This window comes from Coregonus clupeaformis, chromosome 17 (assembly GCF_020615455.1).
Source record: "Coregonus clupeaformis isolate EN_2021a chromosome 17, ASM2061545v1, whole genome shotgun sequence".
NCBI lineage: Eukaryota > Metazoa > Chordata > Actinopteri > Salmoniformes > Salmonidae > Coregonus > Coregonus clupeaformis.
Window position 1 is genome coordinate 51,049,170 of NC_059208.1, and position 19,166 is coordinate 51,068,335.

General features: G+C 41.3%; 2 protein-coding genes across 2 annotated transcripts; one reads left to right on the plus strand and one right to left on the minus strand.

Moving 5' to 3' along the window:
* Window positions 1-2,964: 2,964 nt before the first annotated feature.
* Window positions 2,965-4,263, plus strand: LOC121585670. The gene is made up of 3 exons (XM_041901998.2): window positions 2,965-3,095; window positions 3,180-3,238; window positions 3,338-4,263. Exons 1-3 carry the CDS (start codon window positions 3,067-3,069, stop codon window positions 3,883-3,885), a joined length of 636 nt encoding a protein of 211 aa, XP_041757932.1. The 5' UTR covers window positions 2,965-3,066; the 3' UTR covers window positions 3,886-4,263.
* Window positions 4,264-5,377: 1,114 nt separating this feature from the next.
* LOC123492877 lies at window positions 5,378-12,559 on the minus strand. Its single transcript, XM_045226400.1, has 2 exons — window positions 11,900-12,559; window positions 5,378-8,404 (listed from the first exon to the last, which is right to left on the minus strand). The coding sequence occupies exon 2, from the start codon at window positions 7,983-7,985 to the stop codon at window positions 6,378-6,380; it is 1,608 nt and encodes a 535-aa protein (XP_045082335.1). The 5' UTR covers window positions 7,986-8,404; window positions 11,900-12,559; the 3' UTR covers window positions 5,378-6,377.
* Window positions 12,560-19,166: the final 6,607 nt, after the last annotated feature.

The window sequence follows — 19,166 nt, forward strand, 5'->3', positions numbered from 1 at the left end:
CTAGCTTCAGCCCTAGAGCCTTCAAGAGCCTGGTGTCTGGTGACCACCCTGGCAGGCAGAAAAGGTAGTGGGAGGAGGAGGGAAAAATGTGAAGACGAGTTCAAGACAGGCTATCCTGCCTCTTAAATAAAGACCACACAGGCAGGCAGCTCAGGTAGTGGGATGAAGAGGGGGAGGAGGAGGAGGGGGGAGGAGGAGTAGGATGAGGAGGAGGATGGGGGGAAGATGTGACTACAAGTTCAAGATTCAGGCTATCCTGCCTCTGAAACAAGAGGGTAATAAGGAGTCATCAGCCAGAAGGCCAGTGGTTACGTGGAGTTGCCAAGGGCAGTAAGGGTGGGGGGGTGGGGGGGTGGGGGGGGAACTAGGCTAGATAATGTTAAAACTCCAATACTTCCTCAGGCCTTCTACCTCAGTGGGCAGCAATGGAGTGAGCAAGGCAAAACAATTTACACACGCACACACATACACACACACACAAAACCACTACAAAAGAGACGCCTGGGCAAATATTGTTGATTCAGGGATTGGGGCTTAAGAGGGCAATGTTCAGCAATTCAATCTACACAGTAAACACTCATAATTGGATTGTGTGCTTATGGGCTTTGATGTGTTTCAATACTTGGAGGACAGCATATTATAAGGCCTAATTGAATGTCATACATATGAACATGGGTTTGGGAAAATTAGCCGAAAACAAATCTCTGGTGGAGAGTTGTAATTATGAGTTTAGGGTTTTATTTGGTGCCCTATACAGTCCAGTTACAGTCCTTTCTTTTTTTATTTCTATAATAGATGTGGTTGGTTGTCGACTGGTGGTTAACCAGAGAAGTGTGGGTCTGAGTCTCTTCCAAGGCCAATCCTGTGGAGGTGACATCAAAGACCCCTGGCTAGCCACAAATTGGTCCCCAGGGGCGAGACAGAGGCCAGGGGGGCCAGAGTGAGGGGACCAGCTTCGACCCTCCCACGGCTGACCCTGTACCCCCGACGGGCTCAGCCGAGCTCAGGCAGGAGTGTCGGTGAAATATGCCCCCTCGCTATGCCTCCACTTGGGATATGAATCGTGTTAACACTGTCCACCAATCACAGGCTTGAGGGAAAGAGGGGAAAGCAGTCTGAAGGTGAAACTATTTAACTATTTTACTCCTTCACAAAGATACTTACATTTGATGTTGGTTTTGTCTCTTGGACATACATTTATTTATTTATTTATCCTTTATTTAACCAGGCAAGTCCATTAAGAACCAGGCAAGTCAATTAAAGGGATACTTCGGGATTTTGGCAAGGAAGCCCTTTATCTATCTACTTTCCTAGAGTCAGATGAACTCATGGATACCATTTTTATGTCTCTGCCTCTAGTATGAAGGAAATTAGAGGTCGTTTCGCAAGCCACTTGCTTCAAACTGCACGCAGTGACATAAAAATGGTATCCACAAGTTCATCTGACTCTGGAGAAGTAGATAAAGGGCTTATGTGCCAAAATCCTGAACTATCCCTTTAAGAACATATTCTTATTAACACAGAGCAATGCAGGTACAGCCAAGCTAACCTATGACAATGTAAATATTATTTCTGATTATAAAGGAACAATACTGTAGGCCGTCCTTGGTCCCTCCAAAGGTTGCTCCATTACATTTGGCTACATTACTTCCCCAGTGACACCCCAGCCAGGAGAAAGGTGAGCTCCTTGGCTCAGCAAGCTTCAGATCCTTGGTTTCACATCACCTTCAATTTGAATTCCATTACCTGCAATGCCACTTTTCAAATAATGGTAGGCCCTATTAATTACCAAAGTACGGGTCCAGGGTAAAGGTGAATGTGCAGTTACATTTAGCTTGTCAGTCCTGACAGAAATAACTTGGGTGAATTATTAAATGCCTCTGCTGGTCTCCTTGGTTTTATTGTCAGACATTCCCACACTGCACGAGTCAAAGCAAAATATTTTCTTCCCTTTAATGAAATAAAACTATTAATCATGTTTTTTTTTTCTCGTATTAGATTGATACAGTCTTCCGAAGTCTCTGATGTAACCCCAAAAACAAGGCTTTAACGTGACTACTATTTGAAACAGTTAATTTTTTACTGACATGCTGTTACCAAATATATTTTGCAAGGAGGGGGGGGTCGGTCATCTAATCTGAGGCGATTATGGGTCTTTAAGTCTAATATTTCCAAATTGCAGATTGTTATCATGATTTTCTGTCCATTTAATTGCAAAATGCAATTACTGCATCTACACAAGGTACTACCATAGGAAAGCGATGTCATAGGAAGTTTGTGGAGCTCATCACGTTGCCATGGTAACATAAAACATTGTATATATTTGGGAATTATGAAAGCTTTGCGCACCTATGTTTACTCAGCTTTTTACCTCATTCTTATCAATTTTAATATGAAAGTCAGGGCCGTATTCACACTATTCATTATGAAATAAAAGGCTAAACTGATCCTAGTTCAGCTGAGATGCTTTTACTGCATTTAGACAGGCAGCCCAATTCTGATATTTTGTTCCACTAATTGGTATTTTGACCAATCAGATCAGCTCTGAAAAAGCGCTGATGTGAAAAGAGCTGATGTGATTGGTCAAAAGACCAATTAATGGAACAAATATCAGAATTGGGCTGCCTGTGAAAACGCAGCCATAGTTGCTAATAATGATACTTCTTTTTTTTCTATTAGTTTGATCATTTTTTCCCCTCTACCTAAAGATTGTAACCTTTCACATTCAAAAGACCTGTTCAATTCAATTAATGCTTTACAGCTTACTTGCATGCAACAAAAATGGATGGTTAAACCACATATATAGAACACGGTTTAGTATCGATTGGTTAAACCACCACAATACTGCCGTTAAGCAGACGTTTCTATCTAATCAGCTAGTGTAATGAAGCAATTTGCCTAATGGTTGCGTAAATTCAATGTATGGTCTCCATGACAACCAGCTGTCCGTAATTAGTTAATCAAGACAGGCAAGTTTGAGGCTCAAAGTGGCTGCATATATCAAGAGGTGGTAAGGTGCTTGAATCATTTGGTCATCAGGCAGTTTGTGTCCATACCACTGAAACAATGCATCTAGCTCTGCCCATATATCTAAGGTATTTTAAAACTTCTGGATCTTTAGAAATTGTTTTCTTATTAGATCATGGATTTGTATTAAATTGCTTTGATTTCTCTTGCAGTGTCCTTTTGATTGGCTCTGTCTTTGCTGGAGGTTCCTGGTGTGCCAAAATGGCAAGAGGTACTCTGTGCATGTCCTAAATGTTGTTGCTAAATGTCATATTTCGGCGTAAGATACTTGCACTAACATTTCTGTTTTGTTGCCGTCTTTCCACTTTAGCCCGAGCAGCTGCCATGGGTTTGGACCTCCCTAGGACCCAGTTTGTCCCTTACCATCTTCGACCAACACGCCATGGGAGTTTTGATCCCATAAGAAACCACTATGAAAATAATGATGGCCCCAAAGAGGCTGAGTTTCAGCACAATGGTAAAATCCAAGGGGATGGATATCCAAGTGACTGGGCCTATGAACAAGTCTTCCCCAGAGGCTTTCAACCCAAACCGTCTACACTAAACCACTACGGTTCTGATCCCAGTTTGGCTGACTCCTCTATCAGCCATTCTTCCCACACTCCCAGGGGAGAGTTTATTAGCAGCCACAAGCCCAACTTTGATCAGGTGAAGAATTCTGCGCCTCGACCAAATGTAATGGTAGCCCCTGGTCAGTTTGAGTACTCGGAGAAAGTGGACATTCGAGGTTACTATAAGCCTATTGTAGTTCAGCCTGTCCCCAGCAGACACGGAATAGCCCAGAGTGTGGTTTCACGACCCCAGGATTATGGTGCTGTACCCTATGGAAAAAGTATCCTATGGCCCTGGCCGCAGTAGAGGCTTTTCCTCTAGATCCTCTCCACCATCCCAGAGTGGACTGATCAGCCACTAAACTAAGACAATTCTGTTCCCAGGCCCTGGTGCTGTCCATTCCTTGATCAAAGAGCAGAATATGAAGCAGTTTGTGATGAAGAGTCAGCAAAAACAGGGATCCGGTTGGTTAAGATCCTAATGGACAAACTTTATTTTGGTTTGTAAAGGAAAGTTTGTCCGTCAGGATCTTAACCAACCAGATCCCTGTTTTTGCTGACTCTTCGTCACAAACCTTTGTCTGAGGAGCCAACCATACCAGTGGTGAGCGAATCGGTGACCCTATGCACTTTTAAGGGCAAAACATGTATGCTGTGTTTGTATTAAAGTACATTTACTTATCCATGACTGTGTTCTGAATCACTATTTGGTTATGGCTCTTTCCACACTGACCAGTTAATCCTTCAAACAAAATGTCCATTATGTTTTGAGATTTTTTAAAATTATGATTAGACTAAATTAAACTGATAGACCAAGTAGAGACTAACAATATGCTACATTTATATAATTTTGGTTTAAGACCAGTTATCCAGCAGTACGCATGCACCAGAATGTATCATTCGCTTTGAAGTCTACCGGAGTGTAGGTTAAGATACACTTTGAACAGAAATAAGATGTCCTTTGATAAATTGTTCAGTTTGCTTGTTGACCTACATCAACTTTTGATCACCTCTTTTAAGTGATTGTGTCCCTGTAATCCCACATTTTAATCTAGATATTAAGCAATTGGATAGAAACTACCAGAGGTTGTCTCTAAATAAATGTGACACTTACACCAAAGATGGTGGATGAATTAAGATGGTTCACTCAAGCCGTTTAAAAAAATATGACTAATTGGGCTCTCTCGCATGAGCATGCTTTCCTATGTGAGCTCATGGTTTCTCCATAGTAGAGCCCCATAGGGGATTTTAGAATCACTTAAAGTAAGGACTGTGTTTCGTGTAGGCTTACCCTGGTGTGATGTTTCGATAACCATGTAAATCTCTCTCGGACAAGGTGACTTTAATCAATATGTTTACTCTCAGATTAGAAAATGCTAATTAGTATCAAAGTAGACATCATGCAAAACTGCAAGTTCATGTATGTCATCTCTAGCTGACACCTTTGCTAACAGGTATTGTGTCAATTTAAAACTTGTACAAGACAGTTCACAGAATTGTCCATTTAAAGACAAGTAGCCAATTTATTCATTACTACATTTAGCTAACATTAGATTGTTAATACAGAGATTCTTACCTTTGCCTCGGTTTAGCACTCTCGTCCAGATCATCATGGCATTTATAGTTCTTTATGATGGCTACATTAGCAGCTAATTAGCATTTTATTTTTGGGGAATAACTACAGGTGAATATATTGATAAAAGTCACCTTGTTCTAGAGAGATTTACAATACACTGTTAGGTTTAAACCCCCAACATTTATAAGAATAACCTGCACAAGAAAAGACACAGAGAATTGAGTATATTTTACTTGCAAGGAGAGTGCTCGGAGACTGCTCAGTTACAATCCCCCAAAACCACTCTGAATCAGTCTCCGCTCCTCTTGCATTTTATTAAGTTAGGAACGCCCTAGTTACAGAAGGTTTCAACTGCTAATGGGGAAGGGTGCATAAACAGATCCAGTTGAAACCAGTTCACATATTCCATTATCTGAGTGTGACTTCTTCTATCTTGGTACACTGTCCGAGCGTGCCCACATTCTGAGATTAGTTGTTTTTCTAACTCATGCAGCTGGTTCCTCCTCGCTGGACGCGACCTTGACTGCTTCTATCTTCCTCACATTCACTCGTCCTACTCACACAAGCACACATTATGAAAATAACAATTCAGTACTGAAATGGCATAATGAAATATAGTAAATGAGTAGAATAACTTATGTACAATTTCTCCAACATTTCCCTCCTGTTTATTCACTTTATTTGCTATATTCACCATCATTTGTAGACCTCTTCTTGTCAGATTTTCAGCCACAAATTCATCACATAGTTCAAAGTGTTACACTCAGAGGTTAGTTGCATAATCTCCCGGATCTGGGAATAGATCAGGGAAATGTAATGACGTTTCATCACTCGCCTCCAGCTTCTCATCATCATCATCATCATCATCGTCATCATTGTTAGTCTGAAGGTCCCCGTCCGGGGTGAGGAGTGCATACATTTCTGACATCTCAGTTTTGACAGGTTGTATAGCGGTGGTTATCACTCTAGTGCATAATGCTCTAATGCAGGGAATACAACAACATCCACATAAGGTGAGGATAGCTGTAAACACAGCAATTGAGGTCAAAATAGAGAACACTAATTGTTTATATTTGCCAAACATGTCTCCAAACCCATCCCACATTGACGTGTCAACCCCAGAGTGGTCTTTCATCTTGCTGTTGAGAGATCTAAGCCCCTCCAAGGCCTTAGTTAGACTTCCATCAGCTGCAGTATTATTGGGAATAAATGTACAACATTGGTCACCAAAAATAGAGCAGACTCCTCCTTTTTCTGCTAGAAGCATATCGACAGCAATACGGTTTTGGAAAGCCATAAGGGGAGGTAGCTGACAATTGTTCGTGGATGGCGGAGAACCCTTCTTCAGTTTTATTCCCTAATCTCTGCACGTTATAGTGGATGTAGTTGATTCTGTCTACATTCTTGTTTATTGTACACCACCAACATAATGAGGATTCAAAACCTGCTGCTACTTGGTTTATTAATTTATACTCATCAGGAACTCCTCTTGGAATTCCAATGCTGTCTATGTAGGTGGGATCACCTGTCATTACTGATCTCTTTGGCCTGCTCTTCCAGGTGTGTGGGTAAACAACGTTTACTGTGGTCAACAAATCAGTGACGGTGAGAGGTGTAATGGATACTGGCAATATCAATGACACTGAGGCGCAAAATCCTGTGGTATTGTATGGTAACCTGTCAAATAATCTATCATCTCCACACCACCACCAGATGTCACTGCGAGCCTTAGGTTTAAACGCCATGTTCACTGTTTCTACTGAGTAACATTGGGTGTCGTTTAATTTACCTAGTCTGACCCCAGCACCGGTTCTATTTATGCATGTAAAGTTTCCTACAGCTACCTTCTTTGAAAATAGAGGCTTTTGTTTTTCAGCAGTAGTCAAAGGATAAATTTTATCCCAACTGGAGCAGTTTTCTGACGGAATAGTTTTATTCATTACATCTACTAGACAGTCTAAACCCAGCGCTGAGGGCACCACTTGCAGCAGTGGTCTGGCTCCCATGCACACTACACAGTCTGCTCCTGATGCTTTAGCTGCTTGCTCTACCATTAGGAGCCAGTTGTTGTCAATGCGTGACACTCCTGTAGTTATTTTAAACCAATCATCCACTGGACTGTCTGGATCTATTATTTGGATTTTACTATTTTTCCCTGGTCGTTCCACTGGTTTTATAGTGCCTCCTGTTTTGTTAGACAGTTCAGTACCATTATTTGCCGTGATATTGGGGCAAAGTCCCAGTTCCCAACAGGGATCAGTCCCAGTTGCCCAAGCACAAATCCTAATGTGTGCACATTTTTTTTTGTTTAAAGGCATGGCAGTGGAATTTATTGTGAATTGTACTTTTGTGTTATCTACAGCAACACCAGTGATAATTTTTTTCCATTGTTTTGCTAATTGGGTCCATCCATAAGATGAGGGTTTCCAAGTCTGAGATGTTGTAATAAAGGTATCTCCCCACCAAGAGTCTCTTGTATTTCTGGAATGTGCATCTAAATAAAAATCATATCCTATCCATTGTGTGGGATTTTGTTGTCTGTATTTTGTTTCAAAAGCAGTGCCTGGCATAACCACGGTTTTTAAAATATTGGTTGTGTTATAGCACAGCCAGCGTTGTGGTTCCCATTCAGCCTGTTTATACTGTGTAGAACAGGGATGTTTTGGATCATTATGGTATATTATTGTTCCTGACCCATCTAGACTTCCATCAACTCGTTTGGTCTTTTTAGATATGTTGTTTTTATTTCCTAATAACCAGATGATCATAGTGGCTATTATTAGTATGACTATTCCTAGCCATACCAATCTTTTCCCTTTTGTAGTAAGCATCTTTTTGTAGATTGGAATCCTTCCTAAAAACCCTTCGGCAGAGGTGTGGTCAATCTTCACCGATTTGAGACGATTGTATACTAGAAATACAATCCCCTTTGTACAACGGACTTACTCTGAGGGTCGTTGAAGAATTACAATACTACAAAAGATACCACAAGGCTATAACTAAAGCTATCACTATGAAACATATAAGAATGGTGACTACGAACAGTATGATGGAAATAGTTATTTTAGACATGTCCAATTATTCTTTTACAGTGGGTCAAATGAATCCATGTACTACGTTCTGCAATCTTTACTGCGGTACCTGTGGTTAACAGCACTTGGTAGGGTCCTTCCCACTTAGGTGAGTGCCAATGCTTCTTCTTTATACTTTTTATCAGGACCCAGTCTCCTGGTTCAACTAACTGGTCTTTCTGTAAGGACACAGAGGTTGTACCATCATCAGTTGATTCTGTCAATTGCTTTTGTTGTTGCAGCATTTTTCTCATGTAATCTGCTAGTGTGCTATCGTCATCAGTTTCCCATAAGTTTTTAAAACATGGTAATCTATAAGGTCTGCCAAACAACACTTCATAAGGGGTTAGACCATTTGTGAACTAGTGTTGGCTATCTTTATGCACTGGTACCGAGAAAAATGCATTACTGATATCCACTACGGTGAAATATTTAGCCTTTGGGTTTAATGAATTTAGCAACGTGTGTGGGTCTGCCACACATGGAGATCTTTGGATAACAGCATTGTTTACAGCTTGCAGATCTTGAACCATCCTCCACCCTGTTGATGGAGGTGCCTTTTTTACTGGAAAAATTGGTGTATTGCACGGCGACTCAGCACATTCAATTAGCACACCTGCTTTCTCTAAACCTTCAATCACTGGCTCTATTCCAATCATTGCATCTGGTTTTAGGGGGTATTGTTTTATCCTAGGGCGATGCTCTGTTTTAGGTCTTATTATTACAGGTGCTGCTCCTTTAACTAATCCCACATCTGTAGGTCCCTGGGACCATAGTTCTGATTGTCGTGTGAGGGCCATGCGTTCTTATTGTTGTGTGAGGGATCGTTTTTGCAATCTCTGGCTATGTGTCCCTCTTTCCCACATGACCAACATCCTCTAGGATTGTCATTTGCACGTATTCCCTGTCCTCTCCTTCGTATATATTTAATATTTAATCCAACCATCCCCCTTTTTGACACATGATTTGGCCATGTGTCAATATTACCACCTATCTAAACAATCACTTTAGTTAATATTGGTAATTCATTATCCAATTGCCATTCCTCCACTCTCTCTTCTGTTATTTTATGGTTCAAATCAAATATATTATTACCAAATTATAATCTTCTTCACAATTTTCACAGTACTATAAATTACCCTCAACTTAGTAAAATAAACTATCTTAAAGTCCTCCTCTCATGCCTTTAGAATTTACTAGTGTGGATGATTAAAATAACACCAGAATGTTAAAACAGAGTTCAGAGGCCATTGAAATCATTTAACGAACTGTTTAATCCCATAGTATACTAAACATTACCATTATTCTAAATATTTCATAAATGTTAGCTATCCCAAGTGTTCATTAAATCCTCATGACATTCATTCTCATAAGAAATCATATATACCCCAAACTCAGCCAAAAGCTAAAAAAAAAAAAAAAACTCCATAAAATTCACTGTGTGCTCCTCTAAGACCTATCACCCTTGACCTGCTGAAACCCCCCCAAATTGAAACAACAAGGCTTTATAAACATCATACTAGGTGTGTTGTTTTTTATTTGAAAACCCAATTTGAAAAACAACCACAAATAGCCAGGCCTTAATTTGGTAGTTCACTTTTATGACCTAAATACGGCCTAACTTCACTACTGCTCCCCTAGCCCTTGGCAACATTCCAACGAGATGAGCTAATCTCTTTCTCCTGGTTATCCCCAGTCTTAACCCATCAATAATTGTTTGTATCAATCTAATTCCTCATTACTAATCTATAAAACCACTCAAAATTCCTCGAGTATACAATGATTATTTAATTGATTACCCTAACTCTGCTACATGTGATCTCATCTCAAATGATCCATTATCAATTATCTGTTCAACCCCCTAGGAAAATCTTTCTCCCCTTCTATTGTTCCTGTCCCCCCTGTAAATGTCATATTTGAGTTTTTAGCCAATACAATCACGGTTACATCAAATGTTCCCTCAGCTAAATGGTATTTTCTTCCTAATATAACTTCCCTAAATGAGATTAAATCCCCTGCCTTCCTCTACTATCCTTATATCATTACTGGATCAATGATAATAACTGTAATAACTATCAATAATAATTGTAATAACTATTTCACATTAAATTGTGTCTTTTTTCTGATAATGTTATAATTGTAGCCTATTCCATCACTTTTAGTTTAAAATATAAGTTTATGTAACAAATCCATAACCCACCACAGGCTGGCGCTATTCCCCCATCACAACAGCCAATGTCACTTGCATCCACTTAACCAAAATACATTATCGTTCTAAAATGTACCAAAAAAAAAATATTTCCCAGCTAAACCATTTCAGTTCGCTATTCAATTTATTTAACTGTTCTCTCTGATTATGCCCTAATTAATAAAACAAATACTTGCTATCGTTGATTAGCATACATTTAATTATGTTCCTACCATCTGAACTGTACTGTCTCTCACCCTCCCCTTGCTCCTTCGGAGAGAGCGCATGGTAACCTTATAACATATTTACATAGACTTTTCTAGAATACTTCTATTTAAGCTATCTAATTCAACCTTTCAGGTATATAGCCCCACTGCGTAAGCTTTATCTACTGTCCCTACCTGTGTTCGAACCAGGGACATCGCCAGTCACTCCACACAATCTACGATTCTCACAAAGTAAATACTTTCACGTCGCACATCCATCCACGTCATCACCCCGTGGTGTTCCCAGCCAACTCCCAGTCTTTCCTCGCTCCAAAAGCCACAGTTTCGCTCTCTCCAGCCCCTCCCCTCGCAACTCTCTCTTCAGCTTTTGAGGAGAGCAGGCTTTTTGAAGAGCTGTTTTTCGTTTTAGTGTTCCAAATATTCTGCCGTTATTTAAAGTATTTTAATCTATTTATCTATTCACTGCCTATTTATTTAAAGTACCTCCTATGGGTGTCTTTTGTTAACGTTTGCACAATTTAAACTTTATTCTCAGCCAAAATGGTACACAGTTATTACACAGTTAAACGTAGTATACAGTTATCACACTCACTCACAATACACAGTCATAGTCCTATCACACAGTCAAATATGTCACACAGTCATAAATGACACACTTACAATCGACACACAATCTATTTGGGCACACAGCCTCCTCTGTTTGGGCACACAGCTTCCTCTATTTTGAACTAAATTTGGGCCCAGTGGGTTCTCAACACCTAGAGTGTTCTAACACTGGGTCTTAATCGAACAAGACGGTGATCAACAACCCTTTATGGTAAAACTCACTTCAACCTTTCCAGGTGGAGTTTTCTTGCCTACAAGCATCCACAAAGGTTCACCGTTTACACCTTGTTCGTTTGGTATGAAATACAAATACCTAGTGGTGTTTATATTTCCAGTCACACTCTTACACTTTCATACAACTTTTTATATGATTTTTCGACACAGAGGACTCCGCCGTCCTACATAGAATTTAACTAGTTCAGTGACTAGAGGAGTCTACCCTCCACGGAATTTAACTGTTCGAAAACTACTTTACCTGATAGAGTCTAGAATTGTCAGGGTTTTTCTTTTCAACACAGAGGACTCCGCCGTCCTACGTAGAATTTAACTAGTTTGGTAACTAGAGGAGTCTACCCTCCACGGAATTTAACTGTTTGAAAATTACTTTACTTCATTCACATTCATTCCTCTTTTTTTTATGAATTTTTACTCACAATTCTCTGCGTTCTTGGATCTACCTTCAACCATCGGATCCCAGCCCGCAAGGGAGGGACCAGTCCCGTAAAAGGGTCTTAATGCTGTGGCCACAGACTTGTCTGGATCTCACTCGCCCGCTGGGATCGTCAGGTATCTTGGCATCCGGCTCGAAGGACCATTTAAATGTTAGGTTTAAACCCCCAACATTTATAAGAATAACCTGCACAAGAAAAGACACAGAGAATTGAGTATATTTTACTTGCAAGGAGAGTGCTCGGAGACTGCTCAGTTACAATCCCCCAAAACCACTCTGAATCAGTCTCCGCTCCTCTTGCATTTTATTAAGTTAGGAACGCCCTAGTTACAGAAGGTTTCAACTGCTAATGGGGAAGGGTGCATAAACAGATCCAGTTGAAACCAGTTCACATATTCCATTATCTGAGTGTGACTTCTTCTATCTTGGTACACTGTCCGAGCGTGCCCACATTCTGAGATTAGTTGTTTTTCTAACTCATGCAGCTGGTTCCTCCTCGCTGGACGCGACCTTGACTGCTTCTATCTTCCTCACATTCACTCGTCCTACTCACACAAGCACACATTATGAAAATAACAATTCAGTACTGAAATGGCATAATGAAATATAGTAAATGAGTAGAATAACTTATGTACAATTTCTCCAACATACACGCTTATCAAAACGTCATGCAAGTGTAAGCCTACACGAAACACAGCCCTTATTTTAAGTGTTTCTAAAATCCCCTATGGGAAAAATGAATGGAACCATTTCCCTATTTGACCGCTAGGTACTGTGGTACTCTATATCTGGCATGCTCACACGAGTGAGGGAACAGCTGGCTCTGGTCTACTTATTGTCCCCAAAGTTGCCAGGATGTCATGTGCATCACACTTATATCTGCACACTCGTAACAAGCCAAGCAGAATGAAACTTATATTATATCAAATAAGTGTCACGTATCAAAATAGCAATACATTTTTATCTTGACTAAATTCAACACTCTCATTACCCCCATACAAAAACTCCTCACTAATTAATGATCTGCTTAACGTGGGCAGAGTACATCCTCTCTCTTAGCCTCTTCCTCTCTGCCTACACTTCATTAACCTCAAGTTTATTTGCTGTAGGAATCACATGATCTACTGTCAAATGTGTCCAACTGCTCCTCCTAACCTTACTGATCTCAGAAGGCTTGATGCTACCAGAGTGCCATCTATTGGTGCAAGCAAGCTGGTGTCATATTGGATTGCACTGCTGTCCACACCAGTGTTGCGAATCAAACAAAGTTTGTTTTCTGACTTTTAACATTTGAACAAAGTCATACATTAATTTGCTTTGCAGAGTTCTTCGGAAATATCTTATGGGATTTCAAGATGTTTGGATTCACTCTATAGGCAGTTTACAACATGTTAAAGGGACATGACACTCCAAAATCAAACTTTGCCACCTGTTTTCAGACCTCAAATTTGGTCTTCTGTTGAGATAAGTCCACTTCCCACTGGCCATATGTTTAGTAGATCCAGGACAATATAGTGGCATTAAGGACAATATACAGTATGCACATTGGTTTCTGCGTTTTTGAATGGAGAGCAGGCAAGAGAAACCCAATTGAATGTGCCATTGGTGTGATTAATTAAAGCAAGGCTTCTGTTCCCTTTGCATTCAGTGAAAGGACCTTACATGTCACTCCCAGCTTTCATCTTTCCCTGAAAGGCAGTTTGAGGAGTGCAAAGAGGGTGAGGCGGATAAGGTTACACTGAACGCGCCATAAATCAATCTCAGACGCAAATAGGAAAGTAAGTGACAGAACAAAGTGAAGCAATTAACTGGGTTTTTAAAGAGGGTGTGGGCAGGAGAGTGTGGTCATACATCATGTGTCAAATACGTGGTGTGTGGGCAGGCGTGAAGTGGTGAGGGACCTATCATCCACTAGGTGGGATGACTCAGTGGAATACACCTGGTGAAGATTCACCTGGCTCAGAGTTACATGCTTTATCATCTCTGCACCCAGAGCCAAATATTTTGTGTGCGCTGGCCAGCTACTTCATGTTAAGACTACATTCTTTATTATACCTACAGTATTTTGATGGATCATATTTTATGAATCTTTTAATTGTTGTCACTCACAATATTATTTCATCAAACTTCTGTACCTGTACCTCTCATGTAATCTCAACCTATCATGCATGTGGGTTCATAGACTTCACTTTCTCTAATTGAAGTGTGACAACAGCTAAACTGTCACAGACGGAGAATCCCTGAAACAACACATAAGACACAGCAATGAAAATGAATCATCAACTACTAATTGTCTAATCTCACAGCGATATTAGCACCATTCAGTATCTACTATATGACACCACCGGTATGATTCTGTTTCCTTTAGATCAATGAATTAATGACCCGGTTCCCTCGTACAGCACAGGGAGAGACTACATTGGGGCTGTCGGAGCCAACTTCTGCCTAACCTGAGTGAGGCTAACTAAGCACAGTTGTTTCACAAACACAACAAACACTCTTTGACTAATACTGTGACTCACTCTCACACACCATGTGACTCATGCTTCAGTGGAGCCCTCCGTATGTGTGTGTGTGTATGCGTGCATGTTCATGAGTGCGTGCATGCGTGTGTGCATGCACACTCGTGCTAGTGTGTGTTTGTGTGTATGTATTTCCAGAGAGGTGACAGACTCTCCAAGTCCTCCAGTGGAGCACCTCTCATCCCCATAACTAGGGAAAGGAAAGGACAACATTATAGACAGAGCTTATTATGTAAAGGATGTTGTTTTTTTACTCTGGGCAGGCACACGTGTGGACATGGCCTGAGAGATGGAGGATGCGTCCCAAATGGCACCCTATTCCTTATAGTGCAATAGTTTTGACCAGAGCCTCATGGGCCCTGGTCAAAAGTATTGCATTATAAACAAAATCGGGTGCCATTTAGGAAGGTTGCGGAATTTATATGGGCCATATGCACTGAGTATACCAAACACAAGCAAACCCCCCCACCCACAAACACTCCCCTCTCCCCCTTTTGCCCCCAGAACAGCCTCAATTCGTCGGGGCATGGACTCTACAAGGTGTCGAAAGCATTCCACAGGGATGCTGGGCCATGTTGACTCCAATGCTTACCACCGTTGTGTCAAATTGGCTGGATGTCATTTAGGTGGTTGACCATTCTTGATACACACGTGAAACTGTTGAGCGTGAAAAACCCAGCAGCGTTGCAGTTCTTGACACAAACCGGTGCGCCTGGCACCTACTACTATACCCCGTTCAAAGGCACTTACATGGCACACATACACAATCCATGTCTCAATTGTCTCAAGGCTTAAAAATCCTTCTTTAACCTGTCTCCTCCCCTTCATCTACACTGATTGAAGTGGATTTAACAAGTGACATCAATAAGGGATCATAGCTTTCACCTGGATTCACCTGGTCAGTCTGTCATGGAAAGAGCAGGTGTTCTTAATGTTTTGTACACTCAGTGTATAATTATATTCCGTCTACCCTCTTCATGTTGTTGGTCTCTCCACATTGTTTTGAAGTGAGCGGTCCAGTTTGAAGCTGGGAAAGTGAAGTTCAGGTCTGGCACATTGTCACCATTGGTTTACTCATCTAGGGGTGAAAGGTCAAGTGTGTGTGTGTGTCCATCCGTCCATCCCTGTGTGCGTGCAAGCATTTCTTTACATGTGGTCTATATCAGGCTTTATGTTAACCTATAGGTACAGAACTGGGAGCCAAGGTGAGACTGTGAGATGGAGTACTGCTGAAACAATGAGATGGAGGTGTGACGCAGCCAATATATATCAGGTTCGCCCCTAGTTTCTTCACCCTCATCCTCTATACAACAAAAATACAATCTGGCCTGTTCCATGTTTTTTTATCTGAACATTTCAGTCATTGTTGCTCTGGTTTTGGCCAACATTCTCTAACATATTTGATTTTTTGAATGCGCCTTGTCTTTATTGGATCATGTCGACAAAACCCTCAAACACCTCTTCAAAAGTAATTATCTTGTTAACACGCAATCCCAGGAGGCACAATGTGGTTAATAAGACTGTGGTTATCCCCTCTCTCCCCCCATTCATCCCTCACTCCCTACCTCCCTCGTCCCCTCTCTCCTCCTCTTGTCCTCCCTCCCACAGCAGCCTCTCTCTGTGAGCCCACTAGGCTGCCAGCGCCACTGACCTGTGGTAAGGGGGAAATCAATAGTCAATTCCATTTTGCGGCCAGCGTTTGACAGGTACTAGATAGGAGTGGATTGGGTGCATGTAAGGAGCAGGAGCCTGAGTCTGAGCCTGTCTGACCCTCCCTCCCTCCCTCTCTCTCTCTCTCTCTCTCTCTCTCTCTCTCTCTCTCTCTCTCTCTACCCTCCTCATTTCTATCCCCAAGCTTCTCAGAGACAGCTATGAAGTGCATGCAGCCACAGTCCTATTTTCTCTGACTATTGCCAGATCAAAAACACTAATCCAGCCAAGCAGCAGGGGTCAGGGGGACAAAATATGTGTTGATGTCAAACAAGTGAGTCACATATTGTAAATGTTGTATAGTAAAAATTTATAGCTAAATCCATGAGGGGAGCTTCAAAGGTGTATCGATTTATCCATAATTTGTATCTTGAATACATTATCGGTTCATTACCCTTTGCAGTAAGCGCTTTGATGTACATCTATTACAAATATACACTGAGTGTACAAAACATTAGGAACACCTTCCTAATATTGAGTTTGATCCCCTTTTACCCTCAGAACAGCCTCAATTCGTCGGGGCATGGACTCTACAAGGTGTCGAAAGCATTCAACAGGGATGCCCTGGAAAATATACGGTGCTGAATATTTCCCCTACAATGTCTAATTTTGGGTGAGTCTCTGTTAATTTGCGTAAGAAGCAAAAGGGCAGAGACAGTCAGTGAGCAGTAAAATACAGTTCATACACAGGAATCCCAATCAAGCGAGGACGGTTTATCATCAGCTCGGGTTCGCTCGGGGCCCCGAGCTAATTTTACTGCTCACTGAGATGTAACATGTAATACCCAGTAGATTGAGAGCACTCCTTTCATTAACGCTGATTAAAGAAAATGATCAAGCAAAATATGTCAACTGCACGATAATGAGTTAATGCATTTTTAATTAGTGTCTACTTCTCTTTTCTCTGTTGATTTTCACCCAGTGACTTGGTTATGCATTCCTTTAAATCTCTCTCTGGCGCCCTCTGATTAACAGTTAGGTTTCATTATGGTTTCCAGGAGAGCGGGACAGCGCGGATACAGTAGTTAGATGAAAAGTTGAGTGGGTGAGCCTCGATGTTTGAAATCGAGGCCTCCAACACAAAATCATTTTACAATTTAATAAGCTAATAAACGTGACACAGTGACTGTCTCTGAGTGCCCTTGAGGGTCAAGGCACAGTTTACAATCACATTTAAGAGCTGTTTCTATTACCAAGGCAACAAAAGGTTAGACAGACAGAGAGGGGCCACTACACATTGGAGAAGACAGTGGTGTATATGACACTTAATGTGGGAAACTCAAGAACAGGAGGTCATATTGAACTCTTATGCTGTTCCTAGATAAGGGAACTGTAGATATGCAACATAGTCTCATGCACTATAAGTTCCATTTCAAAGTTTTTGCTAAATAGTTGTACAGTGAGGGAAAAAAGCATTTGATCCCCTGCTGATTTTGTACGTTTGCCAACTGACAAAGAAATTATCAGTCTATAATTTTTAATGGTAGGTTTATTTGAACAGTGAGAGACAGAATAACAACCAAAAAAATCCAGAAAAACGCATGTCAAAAATGTTATAAATTGATTTGCATTTTAATGAGGGAAATAAGTATTTGACCCCCTCTAAATCAGAAAGATTTCTGGCTCCCAGGTGTCTTTTATACAGGTAACGAGCTGAGATTAGCACACTCTTAAAAGGAGTGCTCCTAATCTCAGTTTGTTACCTGTATAAAAGACACCTGTCCACAGAATCAATCAATCAATCAGATTCCAAACTTTCCACCATGGCCAAGACCAAAGAGCTCTCCAAGGATGTCTAGGACAAGATTGTAGACCTACACAAGGCTGGAATAGGCTACAAGACCATCGCCAAGCAGCTTGGTGAGAAGGTGACAACAGTTGGTGCGATTATTCGCAAATGGAAGAAACACAAAAGACCTGTCAATCTCCCTCAGCCTGGGGTTCCATGCCAGATCTCACCTCGTGGAGTTGCAATGATCATGAGAACGGTGAGGAATCAGCCCAGAACTACACGGGAGGATCTTGTCAATGATCTCAAGGCAGCTGGGACCATAGTCACCAAGAAAACAATTGGTAACACACTACGCCGTGAAGGACTGAAATCCTGCAGCGCCTGCAAGGTCCCCCTTCTCAAGAAAGCACATGTACAGGGCCGTCTGAAGTTTGCCAATGAACATCTGAATGATTCAGAGGAGAACTGGGTGAAAGTGTTGTGGTCAGATGAGACCAAAATCGAGCTCTTTGGCATCAACTCAACCTGCCGTGTTTGGAGGAGGGGGAATGCTGCCTATGACCCCAAGAACACCATCCCCACCGTCAAACGTGAAGGTGGAAACATTATGCTTTGGGGGTGTTTTTCTGCTAAGAGGACAGGACAACTTCACCGCATCAAAGGGACGATGGACGGGCCATGTACCGTCAAATCTTGGGTGAGAACCTCCTTCCCTCAGCCAGGGCATTGAAAATGGGTTGTGGATGGGTATTCCAGCATGACAATGACCCAAAACACACGGCCAAGGCAACAAAGGAGTGGCTCAAGAAGAAGCACATTAAAGGTCCTGGAGTGCCCTAGCCAGTCTCCAGACCTTAATCCCATAGAAAATCTGTGGAGGGAGCTGAAGGTTCGAGTTGCCAAACGTCAGCCTCGAAACCTTAATGACTTGGAGAAGATCTGCAAAGAGGAGTAGAACAAAATCCCTCCTGAGCTGTGTGCAAACCTGGTGGCCAACTACAAGAAACGTCTGACCTCTGTGATTGCCAACAAGGGTTTTGCCACCAAGTACTAATTCATGTTTTGCAGAGGGGTCAAATACTTATTTCCCTCATTAAAATGCAAATCAATTTATAACATTTTTGACATGCGTTTTTCTGGATTTTTTTGTTGTTATTCTGTCTCTCACTGTTCAAATAAACCTACCATTAAAATTATAGACTGATCATGTCTTTGTCAGTGGGCAAACATACAAAATCAGCAGGGGATCAAATACTTTTTTCCCTCACTGTATATGAAAGATGTTT